Here is a 23924-nt window from a genome sequence, read left to right as displayed (position 1 = left end):
CTTCCTGAGTGTGAGGCTCAGATCAGAGTGAACTGATGCCCAGTTGATTGCATTGTCCAAAAAAAAAAAAAAAAAAAAATTTCAAAGCAGTTCACCAGAGTGAAAGCTCTTAAGCTGCTTCCAGCAATCGATCAGCAAAACTCGGGTGACAGACATAAATGAGCAAAACTGAGATCCCTCGTTGTGACTTGTGATCTTTGGGGAGTGGGGGAAATAATATTCTTTACCTTGTCGCTCAGGAATCCAAGCAGAGCATTTCAACACCGTATTTAGCCTTCTGATTTTATGCGTGAGGATAACCACGCCCTCAATTTGCCCACTGAACTACTGGCAGTAGAACGGCTGAAGCCCTAGGTCAATTACTCTAATACTGTTTGCTATACAGCCTGTACTTCTTCCGATACCCAAGGTCTGCACACAGTTTTAGAATACTGGGTGAACGTTTCAAATGCTTGGCAGCTTCAGCTAAATTAAGAAGCAGTTTTTCTGTTTCTGAATATTTGGTGTGTGAGAAGAAAAAAATCAGAAAGCTAAAAAAACCGTAAGTCACTAATTAGACTGGCAAAAGTAAAATAAAATCTACGGTTCTGAAAGGTGTGCTGAAGTGAATTCGTACGTTGAAAGTAGACACTGATGTTCTTTTGTGGGGAGTCTTAAGCCACGCTTTTCTGGAAGACACAGTGCAGAGCAAGACATAATTTTATATGCTGGAATTCTCTTATGTTAAAAAAAAAAGCCACGTGTCTGTAGATGTGTAGGGAATCCTGCACGACAGCTGTCTGGACAGTTGGAAGTGTTGGTGACAGCACTGCAGCCACTCTCTAGTCTGTACGCGTGTTTATCTTATTTTCTTCAATGAACACTTAAAAAAACAAAGCAGTGAAGGGTTTCTTAAACTAGCACTTCTGCCAGTAAAATTACAGTTTATTTATTCTCACTGCACCCGGAAATATGCTGGTTTTTTTTTTTTAAGAAAATCACCACTAAATCGTGTACTTTAAAATGATTAATGTGATGGATGTTAATTTATATGTGTTTTATTTCAATAAAATCTCCAAATGGCCGCAACAGCCAGAGCTGAGCTGATCTCAAGCCAGGAGCTTCTTCCAGCTTTCTCACTTGTGGGTGCAGGGTCCCAAAGCTTTGGGTCGTCCTCTACTGCTTTCCCAGGCCACAAGCAGGGAGCAGGATGGGAAGTGGAATAGCTGGGACACCAACATCCATCATGGGGCAGTAGCACTGCAAATGGAGGCTTAGGCTGTTATACCACGGCACTAGCCTGTTAAGGAGCCAGGCTTTAATTCGCTCTGTGTCATACCCATTGTTCGTTTGGATATTTATCACTTTGCAGATATACTGCAATCATTTCTTACCTGATTGCCCTCCAGCCCATCCTTTTTAGTGCTGGAAGAGGTGCTAACAGGAAAACCTGAAAGTCCTTAAGTGTATTTTGCAGAGTGTATAAAAAAAATGGCCTTTGAGTGGTCTGTGTGTGACAGGCTGCATCCAGCCTCATCATAGTGCTTACTGGGTACGGTGCTTGTCATACTCAGTTGCCTGCCTGCCTGTCTGCCTTCATTTTGCTGTATTCTTGCCAGTGTCTGCCTGTACAAAATTTCTGCTCAGTTGTTTTCCTTCTTTCTTACCCTGCCCACTCAGTCACCTGATGGTTTCAGTTCTTCAACACTTAGCTTGATGAATAGGACCTTCTTCCTCAGTCTTACTTGGCTGCCTCATGTAAATTGAGATGAATTTATCCCTTCCTATTACCTTCTTTTTTTAAAAAAAAAAAAAAAGATTTATTTATTTTTATTGGAAAGGCAGATATACAGAGAGGAGAGACAGAGAGGAAGATCTTCTGTCCAATGGTTCACTCCGCAATGGCTGGAGCTGAGCCAATCTGAAGCCAGGAGCCAGGAGTCTCTTCCAGGTCTCCCACTTGGGTGCAGGGCCCCAAAGCTTTGGGCCATCCTCAACTGCTTTCCCAGGCCACAAGGATGGAACTGGATGGGAAGTGGAGCAGCCAGGACACAAATGGCGCCTGTATGGGATCCCAGCTCTTGAACGTGGAACATTAGTCGAGTGAGCCACCATAGTGTCCCCTCTCCCCCCAGTAATCTTTTTATTAAGTAACTGTCTCATTTTCCTCTTCAGGAGCATGGAGGATACCCTTTTTCTTCTTGTTTTGCTATTGTGAAAATCTTAACAAGATGAGCTCAGGCTGTAAAATGTTGAATGCAGTGATTGGCACATAGATAACATTTAATGAATATGAGAAAATAAAGTGAAATTTAGGCCAGCACCACGGCTTTAGCACATTAAGCCTCTGCCTGCAGTGCCAGCATTCCATATGGGCACCGGTTTTGTCCTGGCTGTTTCACATTCATTCCCGCTCCCTGCTAATAATGGCCGGGGACAACAGTGGAGGATGGCCCAAGTTCCTGAATCCCTGCACACATGAAGGAGACCCAGAAGAAGCTCCTGGCTCCTGGCTTCATATTGGCCAAGCTCTGGCCATTGCAGCCATTTGGGTAGTGAACCTGAAGATGGAAGATCTCTCTCTCCACTGCTCTCTTTCAAGTAAAATAAAAAATGTTTTTAAAGAAAAAAAAAAGCATGAGATCAGGGTCCTTTGAGTAGTAAAATTTTTAAATCTTTTTGTGATGTTTCTTTAGTGAAGAATTTTCAGAAAATAGAATCACCTCCATCTTGTAAGATGGTGAGGTGTTATTTGAAACACTTCTGTGTGATCCGACATTGCTTTGAGAACTGATACATGGAAGTGCCAGATGTCCAAAAAAAAAAATCCCCTTGCCATTCTTTAAAAAGTTTATTGCAGGGGCCAGGATTGTAACACTGCAGGTTAAGCTGCTGCCTGCGGTGCAGACATCCCATATCGACCCAGTGGTGGTTTAGGCCTGGCTATTCCACTTCTTTCTTTTTTTTTTCTTTTTAGGATTTATTTATTTGAAAGCCAGAGCTAGAGAGAGAGAATGAATGAAATCTTCCATCTTCTGTTTCACTCCCCAAGTGGCCAGAGCAATGATCAGAGCTAGCTGAGACGAAAGCTAGCAGCCAGGAGCTACTTCTAGTTTTCTCATGTAAAGGGGCCCAACCATTTGGGCCATCTTCTGGCTCCTTTCCCAAGTGAATCAGTGGGGAGCTGAATCAGAAGTAGAACAGCTGCAACTCGACTGGTACCCATTTGGGATGCCAGCATCACAGTTTTATTAACTATGCCACAGTGCTAGCTTCCTGCCCCCCCCCACACTTTTTAAAGATTCTATTTCATTTATTTGAAAGCCAGAGTTACAGTGAGAGAAGGAGAGTCAGAAAGAGAGAGAGAAATCTTCAATCCACTGCTTTACTCCCCAGGTGGCCACAATGCCCAGGGTTGGGTTCAGCTGATGCCAGTAGTTTTTTTCCCCAGGTTTCACACATGAGTGACAGGAGTGTGAACACTTAGTCCATCCTCCAATACTTTCCCTAGGCCATTATCAGGGAGCTGGATTGGAAAAGTAGCAGCTAGGGCTTGAGCTCATGCCCATAAGGAATGCCAGCATCACAGGTGGTGGCTTTACCCACTACACCACAATGCCAGCCTTCCCAGCTGTTCCACTTCTGTTCAGCTCCCTGCTAATACACCTTGGAGAGCAATAAATGATGGCACAGTGCTTGGGCCCCTGGCACCTACAGGGGAAGCCAGGATGGAGTTCTAGGCTCCTGGCTCCTGGCTTACTGGCTTACTGGTTCTACCAGTTGTCACCATTTGGGTAGTAGAAGCCTTTGGGAAGGTCAGCATCTTTCTCTTGCTCTCATGCTCACCCTACCTCTTCCATTTTCTCTCCCTTTTCCTTTCTCTTTCCCTCTTTCTGTAATTCTGCCTTTCAAATAAATAAAAATAATTAAGTGAATAAAACAAACAAAAAATTACTACAAGGCAGGTATGTGGCCAAAGTTTAGTCGCACATGGAGTGCTTGTTTCAAATGCTGCCTACTCTACTCCTGATCCAGCTTCCTGAGCATGTGTGTCCTGGAAGGCAGCAGATGCGGGCTCAAGCACTTTGTTCCCTGTTGTCCATGTGGGAGACCCACATGGTATTCCCGGCTCCTGGCTTTTGCCTTGGCTAGCCCTGACTATTGCAGGCATTCGGGCAATGAACCAGCAGGTGGAAAATATCTGTCTGCATGTCTTTTTAATAAAGTAAAAATAAATGAAAAATATCTTTTAAAAGGGAAAGCTCTTATTATAAATGAGAAATAGACTCAGTAGCAGTGGTAAGAAAAAAATCGAGACAATCCTCCCCCGCCCCTACCCCCCCCAACAAAAAGGTAGTAATGCATTTTAGTCCTGTCCAGGAAGTAGGTGAGCAGGGAGTGAAGCAGATGGTGTTCAAGAATTCCTAATGCTCTCTCTTCTGTCACCGTCTCCCTCAGCAATCAGTAATCGTCTGCCAATTACACTTCTAGAGCAGTGCAGTCCCATTTGTAATTTAAGGATGGAGTTGGAAAGGTGTGGCCTAGCTGTTTGTTTGCTTTTGTGAATATCTGAAGCCTGATGGATGTTTAGGTAAGCTGAAAATGTGAGGAATCTTTTTGAAAGACTGCTGATGATGATATGTTGGAGCTTCTAATTGATCTAGGTGACGCTCTGCTGGCTCTGCCTACAAACCTGAGAGGGCCTCCCTAAGAGGCCGTTGAACTTGAACTGGACAAGTGGGATGCTGGACTCTGTATGGTGTAAACTTTTAATTAGGGAATCTCAACGGAACTTGAGCTGTGGTTATGCATCAAGGTGAAGGAATTCATGATGGGGGAAGGGTTTGGGGTGAAGGGGGGGATCCCAGTACCTATGAAATTGTGTCATGTAATGCAATGTTATTAATGAATAAATGAATATTTAAAAAAAAAAAAAAAGAAAGACTGCTGATGGTCCAGAGAGCAAGGGTGCAGTCAAATAGTTTGTACTAAAGTGAAGAACCATTTTTTTTTTTCTGGTTGAAGTTTGTGTTAATGTATAAATTATTTCCTTTTTATTTAACAGGTGTAAAGTTGTTCTTATTTGTAAAGTACCATGTTTCTTCTATGTTTTTAAATGCAGAGAAAATGAGATTTCACATTTTTTCGCAGACTTAGAAGCTTAAAGGTTCCCTCCCTCACCTCTCCACTTCCACCTTGGCTCCCACTCATTAATTTTTCCAAGTTTTAAAAAACAAATTTATTTATTTCAAAGAGTATTTATTTATTTAGTCAGGAAAGTCAGATTTGCAGGAAGAAGGAAAGACAGATCTTCCATCCATTGGTTCACTCCCAAGTGGCCACAGCAGTCAGAGCTGAGCTGATCCGAAGCCAGAAGCCTGGAGCTTCTTCCAGGTCTCCCACGCGGGTGCAGGGTCCCAAAGCATTGGGCCGTTCTCCACTGCTTTCCCAGGCCACAAGCAGGGAGCTGGATGGGAAGTGGAGCTGCCGGGATATGAACCGGTACCCATATGGTGTCCCGGTGCATGCAAAGCAACAACTTTAGCCACTAGGTTACCACACCAGGCCTAAATAAATTTATTTTGTTTTTGATGATGTTTACATAGTTGAAGGATGCATACCCATGTGAACCACTGATTAGGGTGAGGAGGGCCAAGGATTTGGGGAAAGTGTGCGAGAGAATTGCTTCCAATATATATTTTTTTCTTCTAATATGTGGGGAAAGGAGGGAAAGAAGAGCAGAGGGCTGGTCCCAGGAGCCTAACCACACCAGTACTGGCAGGTGGGGGTGGCCAGCTGACATCATCCCAGCATCCCCGATGCTGAGATGCTGCTGATTTTGTTCCTCATTTGTTAAGGAAATCCTTCCAAGGTCCATTTGCTGACAGAGTTCACCTTAGTCTCCACTTGCCCAGATTCTTACCATCAAAACTTGGCCAGGAAAGCTGTCCAGTTTGTTCCGCTCTCCATCCTTTGCCATGGTACTAGATGTCCTCTCAAGGCCTCAATGAACTGTCATGTCCCCCATGTGCATCTGGGCATGCCGTCCACTGCACATGCTTAAGTAACCTAGGAGGGCAAGTTCTGATACATGCATTTGAAGGACACACAACAGATTCTGTGATTCTCCCTTTGGTTCAAGTTTGGAGTCCAGTGGTCCAGTTGGAGGATCCCCAGACCTGATGCTTTCACATGCTGCCGAGAGTCATGGCCCAGCCTGACGTGGCCCAGCCCTTGCTCCAAAACTCACTGGCCTGGACTGTGGACTAGCTCTGCCGGGCAGGCCCCCAGCCCTAACTTTCTTGTGCACCCATGGGCTGTAATGGATGCCAGCTGGTCCAGCTCAGGTCTCCCACATGGGCAGGTGTTGTGGTCTGACCGAGACATGTCCTCCAGGCTTCCCTCCACCCTCCAAAACCACCCAGTCTCAGCCCCGTCGTTTACCTGCAGTTGTAGTGGCCCAATCTGTGGAAGTCCCTCAGAAGTCATTCTTCACGTATGAATGTACTTCCTCTGCGGTCTCCCCACCCACACATCTCCAAGCCCCCCGCCCAGGAAAATTCACAAGCACCACTTCTATGGCTGAGACGGCATGGGCCCCAGGCCTGGTATTCCAGCAGTGTAGTGCACATCTGTCTAGGATCTGCCGCCCTAGTTTTTCCAAGTTATTACAATAGCATAATCATTTTCACTTCACAGTCACAAGCTTAACTTTCCTGTATATAACTGTCATGACATGGCAAGTAGAGAAAAAGGAAGAAGATAAAATAGTATAAAAATATACTAAAATATACAAAACAGAAATCCTATTATTACTCGGGAGTAGGAGGAATCTTTCAATAGGAATTGAGACTAGTGATGCTTTGCTTCATACTGAAACTTAAAAGCTGTCTGAACAACAGGATCAGGTTTTGCTTTAGATGAGGATGAATGCATGCCTACAGTCTTTGGTAACTAGTATTCAGTGATAGTAGAATTTGTAATTTATTAGGCTTAAGCTATTTTACTAGAACTAGTCAAGATAAATATGCATGCAGATGAATGAAATTAAATTGCCCTCTTACGGCTATTTCTTGTTTTTTTTTTTTTTTAAGATTTATTTAATTTTTGGGTCCAGCACGATAGCCTAGTGGGTAAATCCTTGCCTTGCAACCGCCGGGATCCCATATGGGTGCTGGTTCATGTCCCGGCTGCTAAACTTCCCATCCAGCTCCCTGCTTGTGGCCTAGGAAAGCAGTAGAGGATGGCCCAAAGCTTTGGGACCCTGCACCCGCGTGGGAAACCTGGAAGAAGTCTCTGGCTCCTGGCTTCGAATCAGCTCAGCTCCAGACTTTGTAGCCACTTGGAGAATGAACCAGTTGAAGATCTTTCTGTCTCTCCTCTCTGTAATTCTGCCTTCCCAATAAAACCAAAATAAATCCTTTTTAAAGATAAAAAAGAAATCATTTTTGAAAAGATGTATTTATTTTTATTGGAAAGGCCTTCTTACAGAGAGACAGAAAGATGGGAAGTGGAGCAGCGGTGACACGAACTTGCGCCCATATGGGATTCTGGTGGATGCAAGGCAAAGATTTTAGCCACTAGCCTATCATGCCGGGGTCCCTCCTGGTTCGCGTAATGCCCTGTAGTCCTAGATGTTGTTAACTCTTGATTATTACTAACAGGATTAGAGAAACTGACTTCTTGTTATTGGAGTAATTTTGCAGACATGCCAATCCAAAATGTTTGAAGAGGAGAGAATGACTTTTGGTATTATTTTATGATTTTTTTTTTTGTTTTTTTGTATAGTTGAATGTAGAGTAATAAACTGGGGCCGGTGTTACGGTGCAGTGCATAAAGCTGCCCAGGACACACCTTCCATATTAGAGTCCCAGCTGGGTCCTGGCCGTTCAGCTTCTGATCCAGCTCACTGCTAGTATATCTGGAAAGGCAGCAGAAGAGTCCCAGGTGCTTGGTCTCCTGTCACCCATGTGCCCATGCGAGAGACTAAGATGGAGTTCCTGTGTCTAAGCCTGGCCATTGCAGCTGTTTAGGGACGAACTTTACAGGTGCCAGTTCATGTCTGGCTGCTCCACTTACTATCCAGATCTTTGCTAATGACCTGGGAAAGCAACAGATGGAGAGTAAACCAGTAGATGGAAGATTCTTTCTTTCTCTTACCCTCTCTCTCCCTTTGTAATTCTGACTTTCAAATAAATAAATAAATCTTTCATTTTTTTTAAGATTTATTCACTTTATTACAGTCAGATATACAGAGAGGAGGAGAGACAGAAAGGAAGATCTTCCGTCCGATGTTTCACTCCCCAAGTGAGCCGCAACGGCCGGTGTGCGCCGATCCGAAGCCGGGAACCAGGAACCTCTTCCGGGTCTCCCACGCGGGTGCAGGGTCCCAAGGCTTTGGGCCGTCCTCAACTGCCTTCCCAGGCCACAAGCAGGGAGCTGGATGGGAAGTGGAGCTGCCGGGATTAGAACCGGCGCCCATATGGGATCCCGGGGCGTTCAAGGCAAGGAGTTTAGCCGCTAGACCACGCCGCCGGCCCCAAATAAATCACTTTTTAAAAAGGATCTATTTTTATTGGAAAGGCAGATATACAGAGAGAAAGATCTTCCATCCGCTGGTTCACTCCCCAAGCAGCTGCAAAGGCCAGAGCTGAACTGATCCAAGGACAGGAGTCCCGAGCTTGTTGCAGGTCTCCCACACGGGTGCAGGGTCCCAAGGCTTTGGGCCGTCCTTGACTGCTTTCCCAGGCCACAAGCAGGGAGCTGGATGGGAAGTGGAGCTGCCGGGATTACAACTGGCACCCATGTGGGATCCCGGTGGCTGCAAGGCAAGGACTTTAGTTGCTAAGCTACCATGCTGGACCCATAAATCACTTTATAATTTAAAAAATGTAGACCTATGAATCATAAACTTTGTTATAACCACTTTTCATGTACACGCTAAAATTCCAAATTGTTAGAACCTACCCTAGACCTATTTAAATCAAATATATTGGGAAATGAAACTTAAGAAGTCTGCAATTTTGACAAGTCCCTTTAAAATACCAGCCACACACACACTTGGATAAACATATATTGAGCAAGTTGATTATCCATTATGCTAAGGGCTTACTTTACACGGTTTTAATTGCTTAATCAACAGATCTCTTATGTTGTATTTTGATTGGAAATAATTAAAAGAGGTTTTAAAATATATAATAAAGTTAGAAACATTTTTTTCCCCTAGTTTAGAGCAGTTGTGCTCAGCTTGGATGTCAGAGTGTAGAAATTTTGGTCCGCAGGGGATGGCTGGCAATGCCTGGAGACATTTTCAGTTGTTGCAACTAACTAAGAGAGGGGTGCTACTGACACCTAGTGGATAGAGGCCAGAGCTGCTGCTCAGAGTCCTGCAGTGCATGAATGGGAGAGCTCCGCTTGGTGCTTGGCCCAAATGCGAGTGCTGCTGTTGAGAAACCCTGCTTAGAATGATCATGGGCTGTTTGAATCCTAGTTACATTTTATTGCTAACTGTGGGCAATTTAAGCAAGTTGTTTGACCTCTCTGAGTCTGTTTATGCAACAATTAAGTGGGCATAAAAAGAGTACTTACCTCATAATGTTGTTTTGAGGATTGAACTCAGTTATTATATACTCTATAAAGCCAGACACATCCTAGGCATTTCAAGTAATAGCTGTTATTTTCTCCATAAAAGCTTTCAAGATAGGCTTCGGATATATTAAAATATTATATCATCGTGAAATAGGATTATAAATTATAATAATATTCCAGGATGTGTTCATTTGTTATTGTAGAAGTTCAAAACTAGTTCATTTGTTGTAATCAGTCTTCAGGTTTTTTTTATTTTATTGGAAAGGCAGATGTACAGAAAGGAGGAGAGACAGAGAGGAAGATCTTCCGTCCGATGGTTCACTCCCCAAGTGGCCGCAAAAGCCGGTACTGCGCCAATCCGAAGCCGGGAACCAGGAATGTCTTCCCGGTCTCCCACACGGGTGCAGGGTCCCAAAGCATTGGGCCGCCCTCAACTGCTTTCCCAGGCCACAAGCAGGGAGCTGGATGGGAAGTGGAGCTGCTGAGATTAGAACCAGTGCCCATATGGGATTCCGGGCACGTTCAAGGCAAGGACCTTAACCATTACACTATTGTGCTGGGCCCGTTTTTTTTTTTTTAAGTACTCAGAAAAGAACCTAATTGCTTCTGTATTAAGCAATCATTTGAATTGATCATTCTATTTTATAAGAGCATTAAACCGGAAAATTTCTTCCATTTGCCAAATTATCTGGGGACTTGACTAGCAATAAATACATGCTTTCCGATCTATTAATAAACTGGAAGGGGAATCGTATAACTTTTACTTAGAATTTTTTTGTAGGAAAATTCCACACACTCATAACTAATTCAAAACTGACATTACTTTTATGGTTAAATAAAGATGAATATATAAAACCGTGAAATATTTGTTACTGCTTTATAGTTTTTCTCAAACCCTAAGTATAATCTGTAAACTTTTTAAAATATTCATTTCTTTTATTTTAAAGGCAGAGTTAGAGAGACCTTCTGTCTGCTGATCCACTCCCCAAATGGCTGCAGTGGCCGCAGTGGCCAGAGAGCTAAGTCAGTCTGAAGCCAGGAGTCAGGAGCTTTTTCCAGATCTCCCACATAGGTTCAGCGGCCGAGGACTAGGGCCTCCTGCCGCTGCCTTCCCAGGCTATAGGCTGGGAGCTGGATTTGAACTAGAGCAGCTGGGATATGAACCAGTGCCGGAGTACTGGTGCCGCAGACAGGAGCTTAGCATGCTATGCCACAGTGCCAGCTCCTAATCTATAATCATAATTAGCTAAATAAAGAAAAAAAAGGGGGGAGACATGAATAAATGATAGAACAGAGGGAAAGAGGGAGAGTAGAAGGGTCTTTGTTTTAAAAAAAAAGATTTATTTATTATTAGAAAGTCAGATTTACAAAGAGAAGGAGAGACAGAAAGATCTTCATCCACTGATCCACTCCCCAAGTGGCCACAATGACCACAGCTGAGCCTATCCAAAGCCAGGAGCCAGGAACCTTGAACCTCCTCTGGGTCTCCCACATAGCTGCAGTGTCCCAAGGCTTTGAGCCATCCTCCACCGCTTTCCAAGGTCGTATGCAGGGAGCTGGATGGGAAATGGAACAGTCAGGACATGAACTGGTGCCCATATGGGATCCTGGCAGATGCAAGGCAATGGCACCGGGCCGCATTTGTAGCGATTTTAAGACAAATACATTTTTATGTAAAATTAGTAAGTTGTTTTACTTCAATGTTCTTTGATACCTGAAGGGTTTTTTAAAAATTGTATACAATTTCATTTGTAGGCAAAGAAGTAATTCACATCAAGTATATGATCCAGTTCTGTTTTGTTAAATAATGTACATTAAGAGTAATTATCCAGTCCAAATGGCACTCTTTACATAAAAGATACGATAGGAGCTGGGCGTTTGATGTAGTAGATAAAGCCGCCACCTGTGAGGCCAAGATCCCATGTGGGTGGACCAGTGTAAGTTCTGGCTGCCACACTTCTGATCCAACTCCCTGCTCGTATCCTGGAAGAGTAATCAGAAGGGTCAAGTTCTTGGGACCCTACACCCAGAAGGGAGGCCAGGCGGAAGCTCCTGGCTTCCAGCTTCAGACTAGCCCAGCTCCTGCCAAGCGGCCATTTGGAAGGTATGCCAGAGATTGGAAGAAATCACTCTCTATCTCTCCTTCCTCTATACACTCTGCCTTTCAAATAGAAATAAGTAAAATTGTAAAAAATACGATAGAATAGTCTATTTTAATCAGTTGCAAATAAAAATGGCTCTGGACAAAGTTGAATGCCATTCATAATGTTATGGCAATACATTAACACATTAATTTCCATTACTACTTATGTATGAAAAATATGAAGTTTGTTTTTTTTTTTTTTTTTTTTTTTTTTTTTTTTAAAGATTTATTCATTTTATTACAGCCAGATATACACAGAGGAGGAGAGACAGAGAGGAAGATCTTCCATCCGATGGTTCACTCCCCAAGTGAGCCGCAACGGGCCGATGCGCGCTGATCCGATGCCGGGAACTTGGAACCTCTTCCAGGTCTCCCACGCGGGTGCAGGGTCCCAAAGCTTTGGGCCATCCTCAACTGCTTTCCCAGGCCACAAGCAGGGAGCTGGATGGGAAGTGGAGCTGCCGGGATTAGAACCGGCGCCCATATGGGATCCCGGGGCTTTCAAGGCGAGGACTTTAGCCGCTAGACCACGCCGCCGGGCCCGAAAAATATGAAGTTTTATTTCATACAATCCTTTACAGAAACTATTTTAATTTTATTTTAAAATACGTTTCACTGGAAAAGCAGATTTATAGAGAGAAGAGACAAAGTCTTCCATCTGCTGGTTCACTCCTGAAGTAGTCACAACAGCCAGAACTGATCAGATCCGAAGCCAGAAGCCAAGAGCTTCTTACAGGGTCCCAAGGCTAAGGGCCATTTTCCACTGCTTTCTGAGACCACAAGCAGAGAGCTGGATGGGAAGTAGGACATGAATCGGTGCCCATATGGGATATTGGTGTTCGAAGGTGGTGGATTAACCGATTGAGCTACGATACTGACACCTAGTGAAACCATTTTGAAGTGCAACAGAACTTCTCAACAGTAACTTGTGAGATGTAAATCCTTCAAAAAGTTCTTTAAAAGTTTTAAAACAATGATAAAGCTAAAAAGAAGTATCCTCTCTGGCAGTTCCCCAACATTTTGTTTTAATTCTCTTACATTTCCTTTGTACCTTTGCTTGGTAGTCTTAGATTTAAGTAAAGATGCCTACTTACAGGATTGAGTATATTAACAACATGCTTTGTCTTTTTTTTTTTTTTTCTTTAGATGGTGTTATCTGAAAAGGTTAGCCAGCTGATGGAATGGACTAATAAAAGACCAGTAATAAGAATGAATGGAGATAAGTTTCGTCGTCTGGTTAAAGCTCCACCAAGAAATTACTCGGTTATTGTCATGTTCACTGCTCTCCAAGTTCATAGACAGTGTGTCGTTTGCAAGTATGCACTTTCAACGCCATTTTAGAATTAAATAATGTAATATTTTAACTTTCTCGATACTAGAAGAATGGAATTAGTTCAGTGGCTCCATAAGTAATATATAACATTGCATGAACTGTCTCTGATAATACTGCTGTTCCTTTATAGAGTTGCTTCGTAATATTCGCTATCCGTGGGAAAAACATGGATAAACTATTGAGGTAGCCCGCCTGTGAATAACTTAAGAATCAAGACAATCAAGGCAGGCATTATGGTATAGCCCCCATATGGATGCCAACATTGCACGTGGCAGCTTTACCCTACTGCATTACTAAACTGCCCCAGTTTTAAAAAACAATGGATGAGCCCACCACAATGGCTCAAAGGCCTCACCTTGCAGGCACTGGAATCCCATATGGACCACTTCCTATCCAGCAGCCTGAGCCTTGGGACCCTGCACCCACGTGGGAGATGCAGAAGAGGCTCCGTGCTCCTGGCTTACAATCAGCTCAACTCCGACAATTGTGTCCACTCGGGGAGTGAACCAATGGATGGAAGATCTTTGTGTCTCTCCTCTCTAAATCTAAACTGCCTTTCCAATAAAAATAAATCTTTTCTAAAATGATGGATGCATATTAGTTATTTATTATATAGCCTGATGACCATACTTAATAATTATGTATTCTATATTTCAAAATTTATAAGATTTTAAGTATTTATTTATTTTTATTGGAAAGTCAGATATACAGAAAGGAGGACAGACAGAGAGGAAGATCTTCCATCCGATGATTCACTCCCCAAGTGAGCACAACAGCTGGTGTCATACCAATCTGAAGCCAGGAGCCAGGAACCTCCTGTAGGTCTCCCACGCGGGTGCAGAGTCCCAAGGCTTTGGGCTGTCCTCAACTGCTTTCCCAGGCCACAAGCAGGGAACTGGATGGGAAGTGGAGCCACCAGGATTAGAACCAGATCCCATATGGGATCCTGGCGCATTCAAGGCGAGGACTTTAGCCGCTAGGCAACTGTGCCAGGCCCCAAGAGATTTTATTTATTTTTATTGGAAAGGCAGATTTATAGAGAGAAGGACAGACAGAGAAATATCTTCCACAGGCTGGTTCACTCCACATGGCTATAGCTGCTGGAGCTCAGCTGATATGAAACTAGGAGCCAGGAGCTTCTTCTGGGTCTCCCATGTGCTTTCAGAGTCCCACAGCTTTGGGCCGTCCTCCACTGCTTTCCTAGGACACAAGCAGGGAGCTGGATAGGAAGTGGAGCAGCCAGGACACAAGTCTGCACCCATATGGGATCCCGGCGCGTGCAAAGCGAGGATTTAGCTAAGACATCATGCCAGGTCCAAAATTTATAAAAGATTTTATTATGAAAATAAGTAGATAAGATGCTGGATAATTTGTCTTAATCACTCCACAATATACTGCTAGATAAAAAAAGAATCATATCCCATAAATATAAATTATTTTCAGCTAAATACATTTTTAAAGATTTACCTTTATTGGAAAGGCAGATATACAAAGAGGAGAAGAGTAAGAAAGATCTTCTGTGCTCTTTTTCACTCCCCAAAGAGCTGCAGTGGCCAGAGCTGATCTGATCTGATCTGAAGCCAGGAGCCAGGAGCTTCTTCCGGGTGTCCCACTCAGGTGCAGGGTCCCAAGGCTTTGGGCCGTCCTCCACTGCTTTCCCAGGCCACAAGCAGGGAGCTGGATGGGAAGTAGAGTAGTCAGGACATGAACTGGCGCCCATACTACAGGTGGAGGCTTAGTGTACTAAGCCACAGCAGCAAGCCTGAGTGCTGTGGGTTTTAGCAGTAGAAAAGCTTGGGAAAGCTGATATGAAGAAAGAAGAGGATATCAGGGAGAAGACAGAATCCAAGGATTGTTGATTGTTCTATTTCTACTGACATTGAAAGATTTTTTTTTTTAAGATTTATTTATTTTTATTGTGAAGTCAAATATACAGAGAGGAGGAGAGACAGACAGGAAGGTCTTCTGTGCAATGGTTTTCTCCCCAGGCAGCTGCAATGGATGGAACTGAGCCTATCCAAAGCCAGGAGCCAGGAGCTTCCTCCAGGTCTCCCACGTGGGTGCAGGGTCCCAAGGCTTTGGGATGTCCTCCACTTCTTTCCCAGGCCACAAGCAGGGAGCTGGATGGGAAGTGGAGCTGCTGGGATAACAACCAGTGCCCATATGGGATCCTGGTGCGTGCAAGGCAACAACTTTAACCACTAGGCTACTGTGCTGGGCCTGACACTGGAAGATTTAAATATTTGCATATGATATTTTTTTAAAGATTTATTTATTTTTATTACAAAGTCAGATATACAGAGAGGAGAAGAGACAGAGAGGAAGATATTCACTCCCCAAGTGATTGCAATGGCCAGAGCTGAGGTGATCTGAAGCTAGGAGCCAGGGGCTTCCTCCAGGTCTCCCACATGGGTGCAGGGTTCCAAGGCTTTGGGCCGTCCTCAACTGCTTTCCCAGGCCACAAGCAGGGAGCTGGATGGGAAGTGGAGCTGCCGGGATTAGAACCAGCACCCATATGGGATCCTGGCGCATTCAAGGTGAGGACTTCACCCGCTAGGCCATGGCGCCGGGCCCCTGCATATGACATTTAAATATGTTTATAATTTTATTGTTTATTTTTAAAAATTTTTTCAAATGAACCCACTCATAATTTTTGCCACTTAAGGACAGCCACAGTAACAATGTGCTGTATACCCTTTGAGTTTTCTATATAATAAGTAACCGGAAAATTTCAAGAGATGCATAACAGTTGCAGTTGGGATTGGCCTAATGGAAAAGATAGCACTGCTGCAAGATTTTGACAGCTGAATCAGGTTTATATGGAGGCAGGGCAGTTGGGTTAGAAATGATAATATACTCGAGGGTGCTGTGATGAGAGTAAATAAGGTGCTGGATTTGAAGGATTCTGTTTGAGATTGATTAAAGTAAGGCCTGATAAAAGCTAGAAGCAGTATGTGGAGCTAAGTGATAAGGAACTTTGAATAAGCAATGAAAGAACTTAGAGAGTGTATTCTATAGGTAGTTGAAAAGGACCAATTTCTAAAAAGATGAAAGGTTTCAGCTGTATGTTGCGTTGTAAGAGTGATTGAAGGGCCCCATGCAAAGCCTCAATTGACTAGTCCTCCCCTTTAAGTGCCTGGGATCTCATATGGGCCCCAGTTCTAGTCCTGGCAGCTCCATTTCGCATCCAGCTCCCTGCTTGTGGCCTGGGAAGGCAGCAGAGGATGGCCCAAAGCCTTGGGACCCTGCACCTGAGTGGGACACCCGGAAGAAGCTCCTGGCTCCTGGCTTCAGATCAGCTCAGCTCTGGCAGGTGTGGCCACTTGGGGAGTGAACCAGCACGTGGAAAGATCTTTCTTTCTCTCCTTCTGTGTAAATCTGCCTTTCCAGCAAAAATAAACAGACACAAAATATGAAGGTAGTTACTGATTTCTGGTATAAACCCCAACATTTGGAATAGAGTTTCTTCTGTCAAAAAAAAAAAAAAATTGTCTTAACTATGTCATCATTGCCTGACTTGTTGTCAAGATTTTTATTTCTTTCAATGGAAAAAAAAATGGCAGTTGCCTAGTTGAACCTATGTAGATTTCTACAGTTGTAACACTTGTTATATTTACAAATCTGATCACATCCAGGCAAGCTGATGAGGAATTCCAGATCCTGGCAAACTCTTGGCGATATTCCAGTGCATTTACCAACAGGATATTTTTTGCCATGGTGGATTTTGATGAAGGCTCTGATGTATTTCAAATGGTAAGATCTTTAATTTCTTTCTCAGAATGGATAAAATGTGGAAAAGTACAACATATTTTTTTCAATGTCCACAATTTAAATAGAACTGTTCCTTTGTGTGATCTAGTGTATTTAGTGTGCTAAAAGCTGAACTAGATAACCATAAAAGGTAAGAACATATGCGAACTTATTAGAATATGGAAATTTGGTAGTAATCAAGTAATATTTGATTTTTTAAGGTTAATTTGTTTTTATTAAAAGGCAGATTTTTTACAAAGAGGAGGAAAGACAGGTTGCCTTGTATACACACTGGTGGGAGAATAGCAACAAATAGGCAGCGGGCATTCTCAGTCTAGTAAATGCCAAATATATGTTAACTGTACCAGTATGCTGGTATAGTTACCTATTCCACTTTTTAAAGTGTGCAAGATGGGCAGTGCTGGGCAGGGACATGCCACCCTGACCCCTAGGCCATGGACTACGGATTGCTTGGGGAAAGGGGTCTGGGGATGTATTGGAGTGGGAGCATTAAGGGCTTGTTTGGAGAGTCTTGTGGGCTCACCTCTGGACCTGCAGGAGAAAAAAAACAATGTAAACATTTGTCCTACCCACCTTCCTCCACACCTGAGTCTCTCAGTATAATCAGAACCCCACATGGGTATGCATCTCTCTCAACTATGTAAATAATGTTTTTTAAAAAATTAAAAACTAAAAAAGTAGTTATTATTTTTTAAAAAGTTATTTTTACTGGAAAGGCAGATATACAGAGAGAAGGAGATGCAGAAAGAAACATCTTCTGTTCGCTGGTTACTACCCAGGTGGCTGCAATGGCCGGAGCTGAGCTGATCTGAAGCCAGGAGCTTCTTCCAGGTCTCCCACGCAGGTGCAGGGTCCCTTGGCTTTGGGCCGTCCTCCACTGCTTTCCCAGGCCACAAGCAGGGAGCTGGATGGGAAGTGGAACAACCAGGACACAGATCGGCACCCATATGGGATCCTGGTGCATGCAAGGCGGGGATTTAGCTACTCAGCTACCATGCTGAGCCCAAAATAAAATAAATCTTTAATAAAAATCACAGCCTGAATTCTACTATTATTATATCACTATTAGATAATACTAAAATTCTTTGTGGAGCCAGGCATCTGTGTTTAACCCCTTAAATATTGTTTTAGTGGATAATATGAATCTTGTTCAAGGCCGAATTCTCCATGTGACATGGATCCCATACTTAACCTGCTTCATAAATCATGGCTTTTTATATTTGCAGTTTTAGAATTTTAAAAAATATTTGTTTTTTTTTTTTAAAGATTTATGCATTTTATTACAGCCAGATATACACAGAGGAGGAGAGACAGAGAGGAAGATCTTCCGTCCGATGTTTCACTCCCCAAGTGAGCCGCAATGGGCCGGTGCGCGCCGATCCGAAGCCGGGAACCAGGAACCTCTTCCGGGTCTCCCACGCGGGTGCAGGGTCCCAATGCATTGGGCCGTCCTCGACTGCTTTCCCAGGCCACAAGCAGGGAGCTGGATGGGAAGTGGAGCTGCCGGGATTAGAACCGGCGCCCATATGGGATCCCGGGGCGTTGAAGGCGAGGACTTTAGCTGCTAGGCCACGCCGCCGGGCCCTAAAAAATACTTGTTAGAGAGTTCTCCCATATATTGGCTCATTCTTTTTATTCCAGTTTTTTTTTTATTTTATGACAGTTTAACAGGCATTGGGTTCTCCCTTCCCCTTCTCCAAGTTCCCTCCCCTCCCCTCTATTCTCTCCTCCAGTGTTACAGTGGATGTCTTTCATGAATTTTCACAAGTCCATCATGTTGCCATTGAGGTGTCTCCCAACAATGAGGGAAGTCTCCCTCATTAGCCATATCACTGTGCTGCATGCATGAGGACATACTTGGCTCTGCTTCCACCTGTGAACATATTCATTTCCACTACACTTCCATTATGCATCCCCTTAGGTACAGTCTGCCACGGGAGAAAAAAATGGTGAACCTTCATCTCCATGAAGTTGACGGACATGTACGAAGGTGTCAAAGTGATGCTAGGGTGGTGAAAAGGAGTGTCCAACATCTTCCTGTAGAAATAAATGTATTGGCTCATTCTTAGTTGTCCACGTTGGCCTGGGCTGGGTCAGGCTGAAGCACTGATCCAGGGACTCAAAGCAGATCTCCGATAGGGACGGCAGTTACCCAGCTTCTCGAGCCATCACAAGCTATTTTACAGGTGTACGTTATCGCTTCTCGGCCTTTTGGCTAAGATCAAGTACAGGGTGTACGTTAGCTGGAAGGTGGAATTAGGGGTGGACCCAGGACTCAGGCCCAGGCATCCCATTACAGCTTGTGGATCTCAACCAGTGAAGCCAACCATAAAGCCAAATACCTATCCCTCACACCTGTATTTTTTTATTTGTAATTTTATTTTTAATATTATTACATAATTGAAAAGTATGCTTGTACACATGGGCCTCCGATTAGGGTGGGGAGGGTCCAGGTATAGGAGAATGTGAGTGGGACAAATGATTCAGTTTTTGTTTTCTCCTGTGTCCACAGGGATTTAGACAAGGGGCCCGGTCCTTGCTATCAAACTCCATCAGCACCTGGGGATGGAGCACAGTCATTTGATGATGTCTTAGAGAACCCAGTGTGGGGAAGAGTGCTCTTAGGGTGTTACTTGAGTGATTTTGATAGTTCTGCGACATTGTCAGCTTTGTTTGCATCAGTGTTGAGCAAATCATTCAAAAGTCAGTTGGTTGACCAAGTGCACCTTAGTGCATCCACAGACACAGATGTTTGCTGTAAAACTTGGCCAGGAGAGTGGTGCAGCCTGTTCTGCTTTCCATCCTCTGACAAGGCACTTGATGTCCTCTGCTGGCCTAGATGTACTGGTTGTCATGTTTCCTGACACCTGTATTTTTAACTTTAACCTTTCTACTAGTTCTTTTCTCATACGTACAAACACTCAAGGACATAGATGCTGTTTTGTCGTTATTTATGTTTGTCTAATTCATACATTTGAGAATCTTTTACTCAATAGTAATTATGTAAGGCATAGAAACATCTAGATGTAACTCCTTGTTGTACATTACATGAATTATTTCCAAATTCAGAAAGTAATTATATCCCAGATTAAACTGCTCTCTTTAACTTCCAACCAAAGCTTCTTATATTCTGTCATTAATGACTGTTTTTAATCAAGTTCATCTTCTTTATCTGTCATAGCCATCCCCGTTTGTATTCCATACCCTTATTGTCTCTCGTTTAACTTAATGCAGTACTGTTTGAAACTGATCCACTTACTATACATGTAATAATCTTTTCATATTGCCTACTATAACATCTTTTCTATATGGTGTTAGTAACTATGGTAATAATAATATCCTAGGATATTTTCTGTAGGAAATAGTAACTGTAGTCTGTAGGGTATAGTAATATAGTATAACATTAATAGCATGTAAATATACCTTGTTTCTACAGGGTATTTATAAAAATACTTGGAAACATTTAAATTTGGGGAACTATTTTAAGCAAGATTAAACTTTTTAAGATTTATTTATTTTTATTGGAAAGTCAGATATACAGAGAGGAGGAGAGACAGAGAGGGAGATCTTCTGTCCAATGATTCACTCCCCAAATGACCGCAATGGCTGGAGCTGAGCTGATCCAGAGCCAGGAGCCAGGAGCCAGGAGCTTCTTTCTGGTCTCCCACGCAGGTGCAGGGTCCCAAGACTTTGGGCCATCCTCCACTGCTTTCCCAGGCCACAAGCAGGGAGCTGCATAGGAAGGGAAGGGGAACAGCCAGAATTACGAGATCCCAGCTCATGCTAGGCGAGGACTTGAGCTGCTAGGTTGCTATGCCAGGCCCCAAATTAAACAACTATGAAGGACCTAAGGTTTTACTCTCTATGTAATATTATATATATGTATATATAATATGTAATTCTCTATATATAAGGTTTTACTCTCTATATAATACAATATATATAATGTATATAATATTGTAGTAGTATATATAAAATCCTGCCAGACAAGCAGGATTTTATCTGAGCTAATATGTTAGCCTGCCACAATTTTAAATATGCTGACAGACATGTTAGTGACACTGCCAAATCGGAGATTAAAAAAAAACTAATGAAACAAGTAGTCAGAATATAAGCATTTTCTTGCGTAGCTTCATGCACCTCCATTCCTACAGGGAAATAAGAAAAAAGGCCAAGGTTTTGCATTTTACAAGAGGAACCAACATCTTTTGTAAGAGGCAGTAAGTGTGCTTGCTCTTTGCATTCAATGGAAACTTCTTACTGCCCAGAGCTGTACAGATATCCTTGAAGATCATCCAGAAGATAGATGATGAGCACTTATGTTTACAGAATAAGCCAAAACCTCTGAAACTGGTACAGAATTGTGCAACCACACAGGTCTTCTCAGATTGCGATATGCTATTGTGTGTTACACTGTCCTTTCCAGTGGAAGACTCTATTCTGCAACTGAAGTATTTTCTTCCTGGCTCTCATGGCTCTCAAAATTGTTTACCTCTCAAACCTCATTTCAAATACTCCCTTTACGCTGTTTTCAAATCCACCAGATGAAAAGTGAGTCATTCCTTTTCTTGTATTATCACACTGCTTTCTTTTATTTCTATTATAAACATATAATTGTTTGAGTTACTTAATGACAGATCCCATATCCTGTAGCTGAATGCTAAACACATGACAAGTGCTTAGCAAATGTTGAATAAAATGGCTTAATGTTCCTGTTTTACAGCTTATCATTATACATCATTTTCCAGTCTCATAAACCACCTCTGTAAATCAAAACTAATATATGTATTAAATACTATAACCCAAATTTATAGTGCATTTAAACCATATTAGGTGAAAGTAAACCTTTTCTAGACTTTAAGAAATTGCATTCTCATTCTCTACTGTTCATGCTCGAGTTGTTTTAGAAATTGACTTTGTTTATTTACTTGATGTCTGTCTCTGTCTCTTTGCCTTTCAAATACAATGAAAATAAATGAATGAATAGTGCATTTTTTAAAATGGTGCTATGGGGCCAGCGATAGAGTAATCTTCCACCTGTAGCACCAGCATCCCATATAGGCTCCAGTTCAAGGTCCAGCTGCTCCGCTTCCAATCAGCTCCTGAGTATGACCTGGGAACGCAACAGATGAGACACAGCAGGAAGCTCCTGGCTCCTGGATCCAGTTTAGCTCAGCTCCAACCATTATGACCATTTGGGGAGTGAACTAGAGGATGGAAGATCTTTGTCTCTCCTTCTCTCTGTGTATCTGCCTTTCAAATAAAAAAATAATATTTTAAAGAATGAATTAGCTTTATTCTGCATATGACTACTATTTTATCTTGTTTTTCATTGCGTTTGTTATTATCTTGGTCCGAATCCCTCTAAATTGAGAATGCGTTTTACATGCATGGCTTACCACAGCTATAGAAGACAATTTCAGTATTGATAAATGCATTTTTTTGCATAACCTCTGAATAGATTAAAATATCTTATCTTCTAGTGGAGTAAATATAGGCTTCTTAGCTAGGAATGTAGATTTGGTAAGTGAGGTGTGATAGTTAAGGTCATAAGTGGCCTTGGGTTTTAATTCTGGCTCTACCACTTCGTAAGGCCTTACCTTCCCCAAGTGTGAACTTCCTCACCTTTGCCAGATGCCTAAATCTTAAGATGTTATTGTCTGTTGAGATTGTTTACTTGATGCCTTAATATTTTTGTGGGCTATTTTTATTCAGCTAAACATGAATTCTGCTCCAACTTTCATCAACTTTCCTGCAAAAGGGAAACCCAAACGCGGTGACACATATGAGTTGCAGGTGCGTGGCTTTTCAGCTGAGCAGATTGCCCGGTGGATCGCAGACAGAACTGATGTCAATGTAAGTGGTCACCCCCTCCCCGCCGCCTACTTTACAGCAGTTTGGGGGGAAGCTGTACTGCATACTGTCCTCTAATCCTGAGGTGGTAGTAATTTGGTAGTTGCTTCTTTAGTGGGCGTTTAACAGGGTGATTCTTCACCCTGATGAAAGAGTTAAATTGTCAAACAGCACTTACCCATTGAATTCATTACGAAAATCCCAATTTCAACCTTCTTAAGGTCATGGGTTATCTATTTGCACTTGGCAAACCTTTCTTAAAGTGAAAGATGCTGTTGATGATTAAGCACGTTATTGTTTGCACCTGTTCCATTCCATGTGCGCATTCAGTATGTATCATTTTGATTGGGATGAAATGAAAAGGTATCTTTTTTCCCTGAAAATAAGCATACTAATTTTGATTGTTTTCATCTCAAATTATTTTGACCCAGTTAATTAGAGAATGAATGTCATTTATGCTTTGGAATGCTTTTGTTTTTCTCCTTTCCACTAGATTAGAGTAATTAGACCTCCAAATTACGCTGGTCCCCTTATGTTGGGATTGCTTTTGGCTGTTATTGGTGGACTTGTGTATCTTCGAAGAAGCAATATGGAATTTCTCTTTAATAAAACCGGATGGGCTTTTGCAGCTTTGGTGAGTGTATTTTTGAAGAAAACTTAATTTAATAAGATCCTAATCTGTTTTTAGATAAGCTTTCATTTATATGAGAAGCAGTATTTTATTTATTTACCTGAGGAAATGGCGTTACATATTTTTAATTTTCTGCCTTAAAGTCACTTTCTTTCCTCCATTATTACTATAATGAAAGGCCAGAATGGAAAGCCAAAATTCAAGGAATTGTTCATACCTGCCTTCTGTTCAGCCTAAATGGTATATACTGCCGTCTTTGAAAATCTGCACTTCTTTTGAAAGCACTCCCCTTAAAAACCTGTTCAATATTCAGTTTGAAAATTTATGTTGGCTTAATTTTAGTTTTAAGATATTTTCCTTTTTGATTATTGAATTATGATCCTCTGGTAAAGTATAGACCTTGATAAGCAAATAATTTATCTAAATATAAAATTTATTTGAAAACATGCACCTTTTCATCTATCTACTAATCTGATCAAGATTAAAACAGTTGCTCCTTGAGTGTATTTTTCTTGTTTGTTTCCTTGTTTCTCAGTGTTTTGTGCTTGCTATGACATCTGGTCAAATGTGGAACCACATAAGAGGACCACCATATGCCCATAAGAACCCCCACACAGGACATGTGG

The 23924-nt window shown here is 42.4% G+C and overlaps 1 protein-coding gene across 1 annotated transcript in view; it reads left to right on the top strand.

Annotated features, from left to right (window-relative positions):
• Positions 1-23924, top strand: part of MAGT1 (magnesium transporter 1) — a 38987-nt gene that overhangs the window by 679 nt on the left and 14384 nt on the right. The window contains exons 2-6 of the mRNA XM_004592774.4: positions 12857-13026; positions 16679-16796; positions 22530-22670; positions 23161-23301; positions 23834-23923. Of these exons, the coding sequence (XP_004592831.2) occupies positions 12857-13026; positions 16679-16796; positions 22530-22670; positions 23161-23301; positions 23834-23923 (660 nt within the window). The remainder of the gene's footprint in view (positions 1-12856; positions 13027-16678; positions 16797-22529; positions 22671-23160; positions 23302-23833; position 23924) is intronic.

This window comes from Ochotona princeps, chromosome X (assembly GCF_030435755.1).
Source record: "Ochotona princeps isolate mOchPri1 chromosome X, mOchPri1.hap1, whole genome shotgun sequence".
Lineage (NCBI taxonomy): Eukaryota > Metazoa > Chordata > Mammalia > Lagomorpha > Ochotonidae > Ochotona > Ochotona princeps.
Note: the sequence above shows the minus strand (reverse complement) of the source record. Positions and strands in the feature narration are given on the sequence as shown.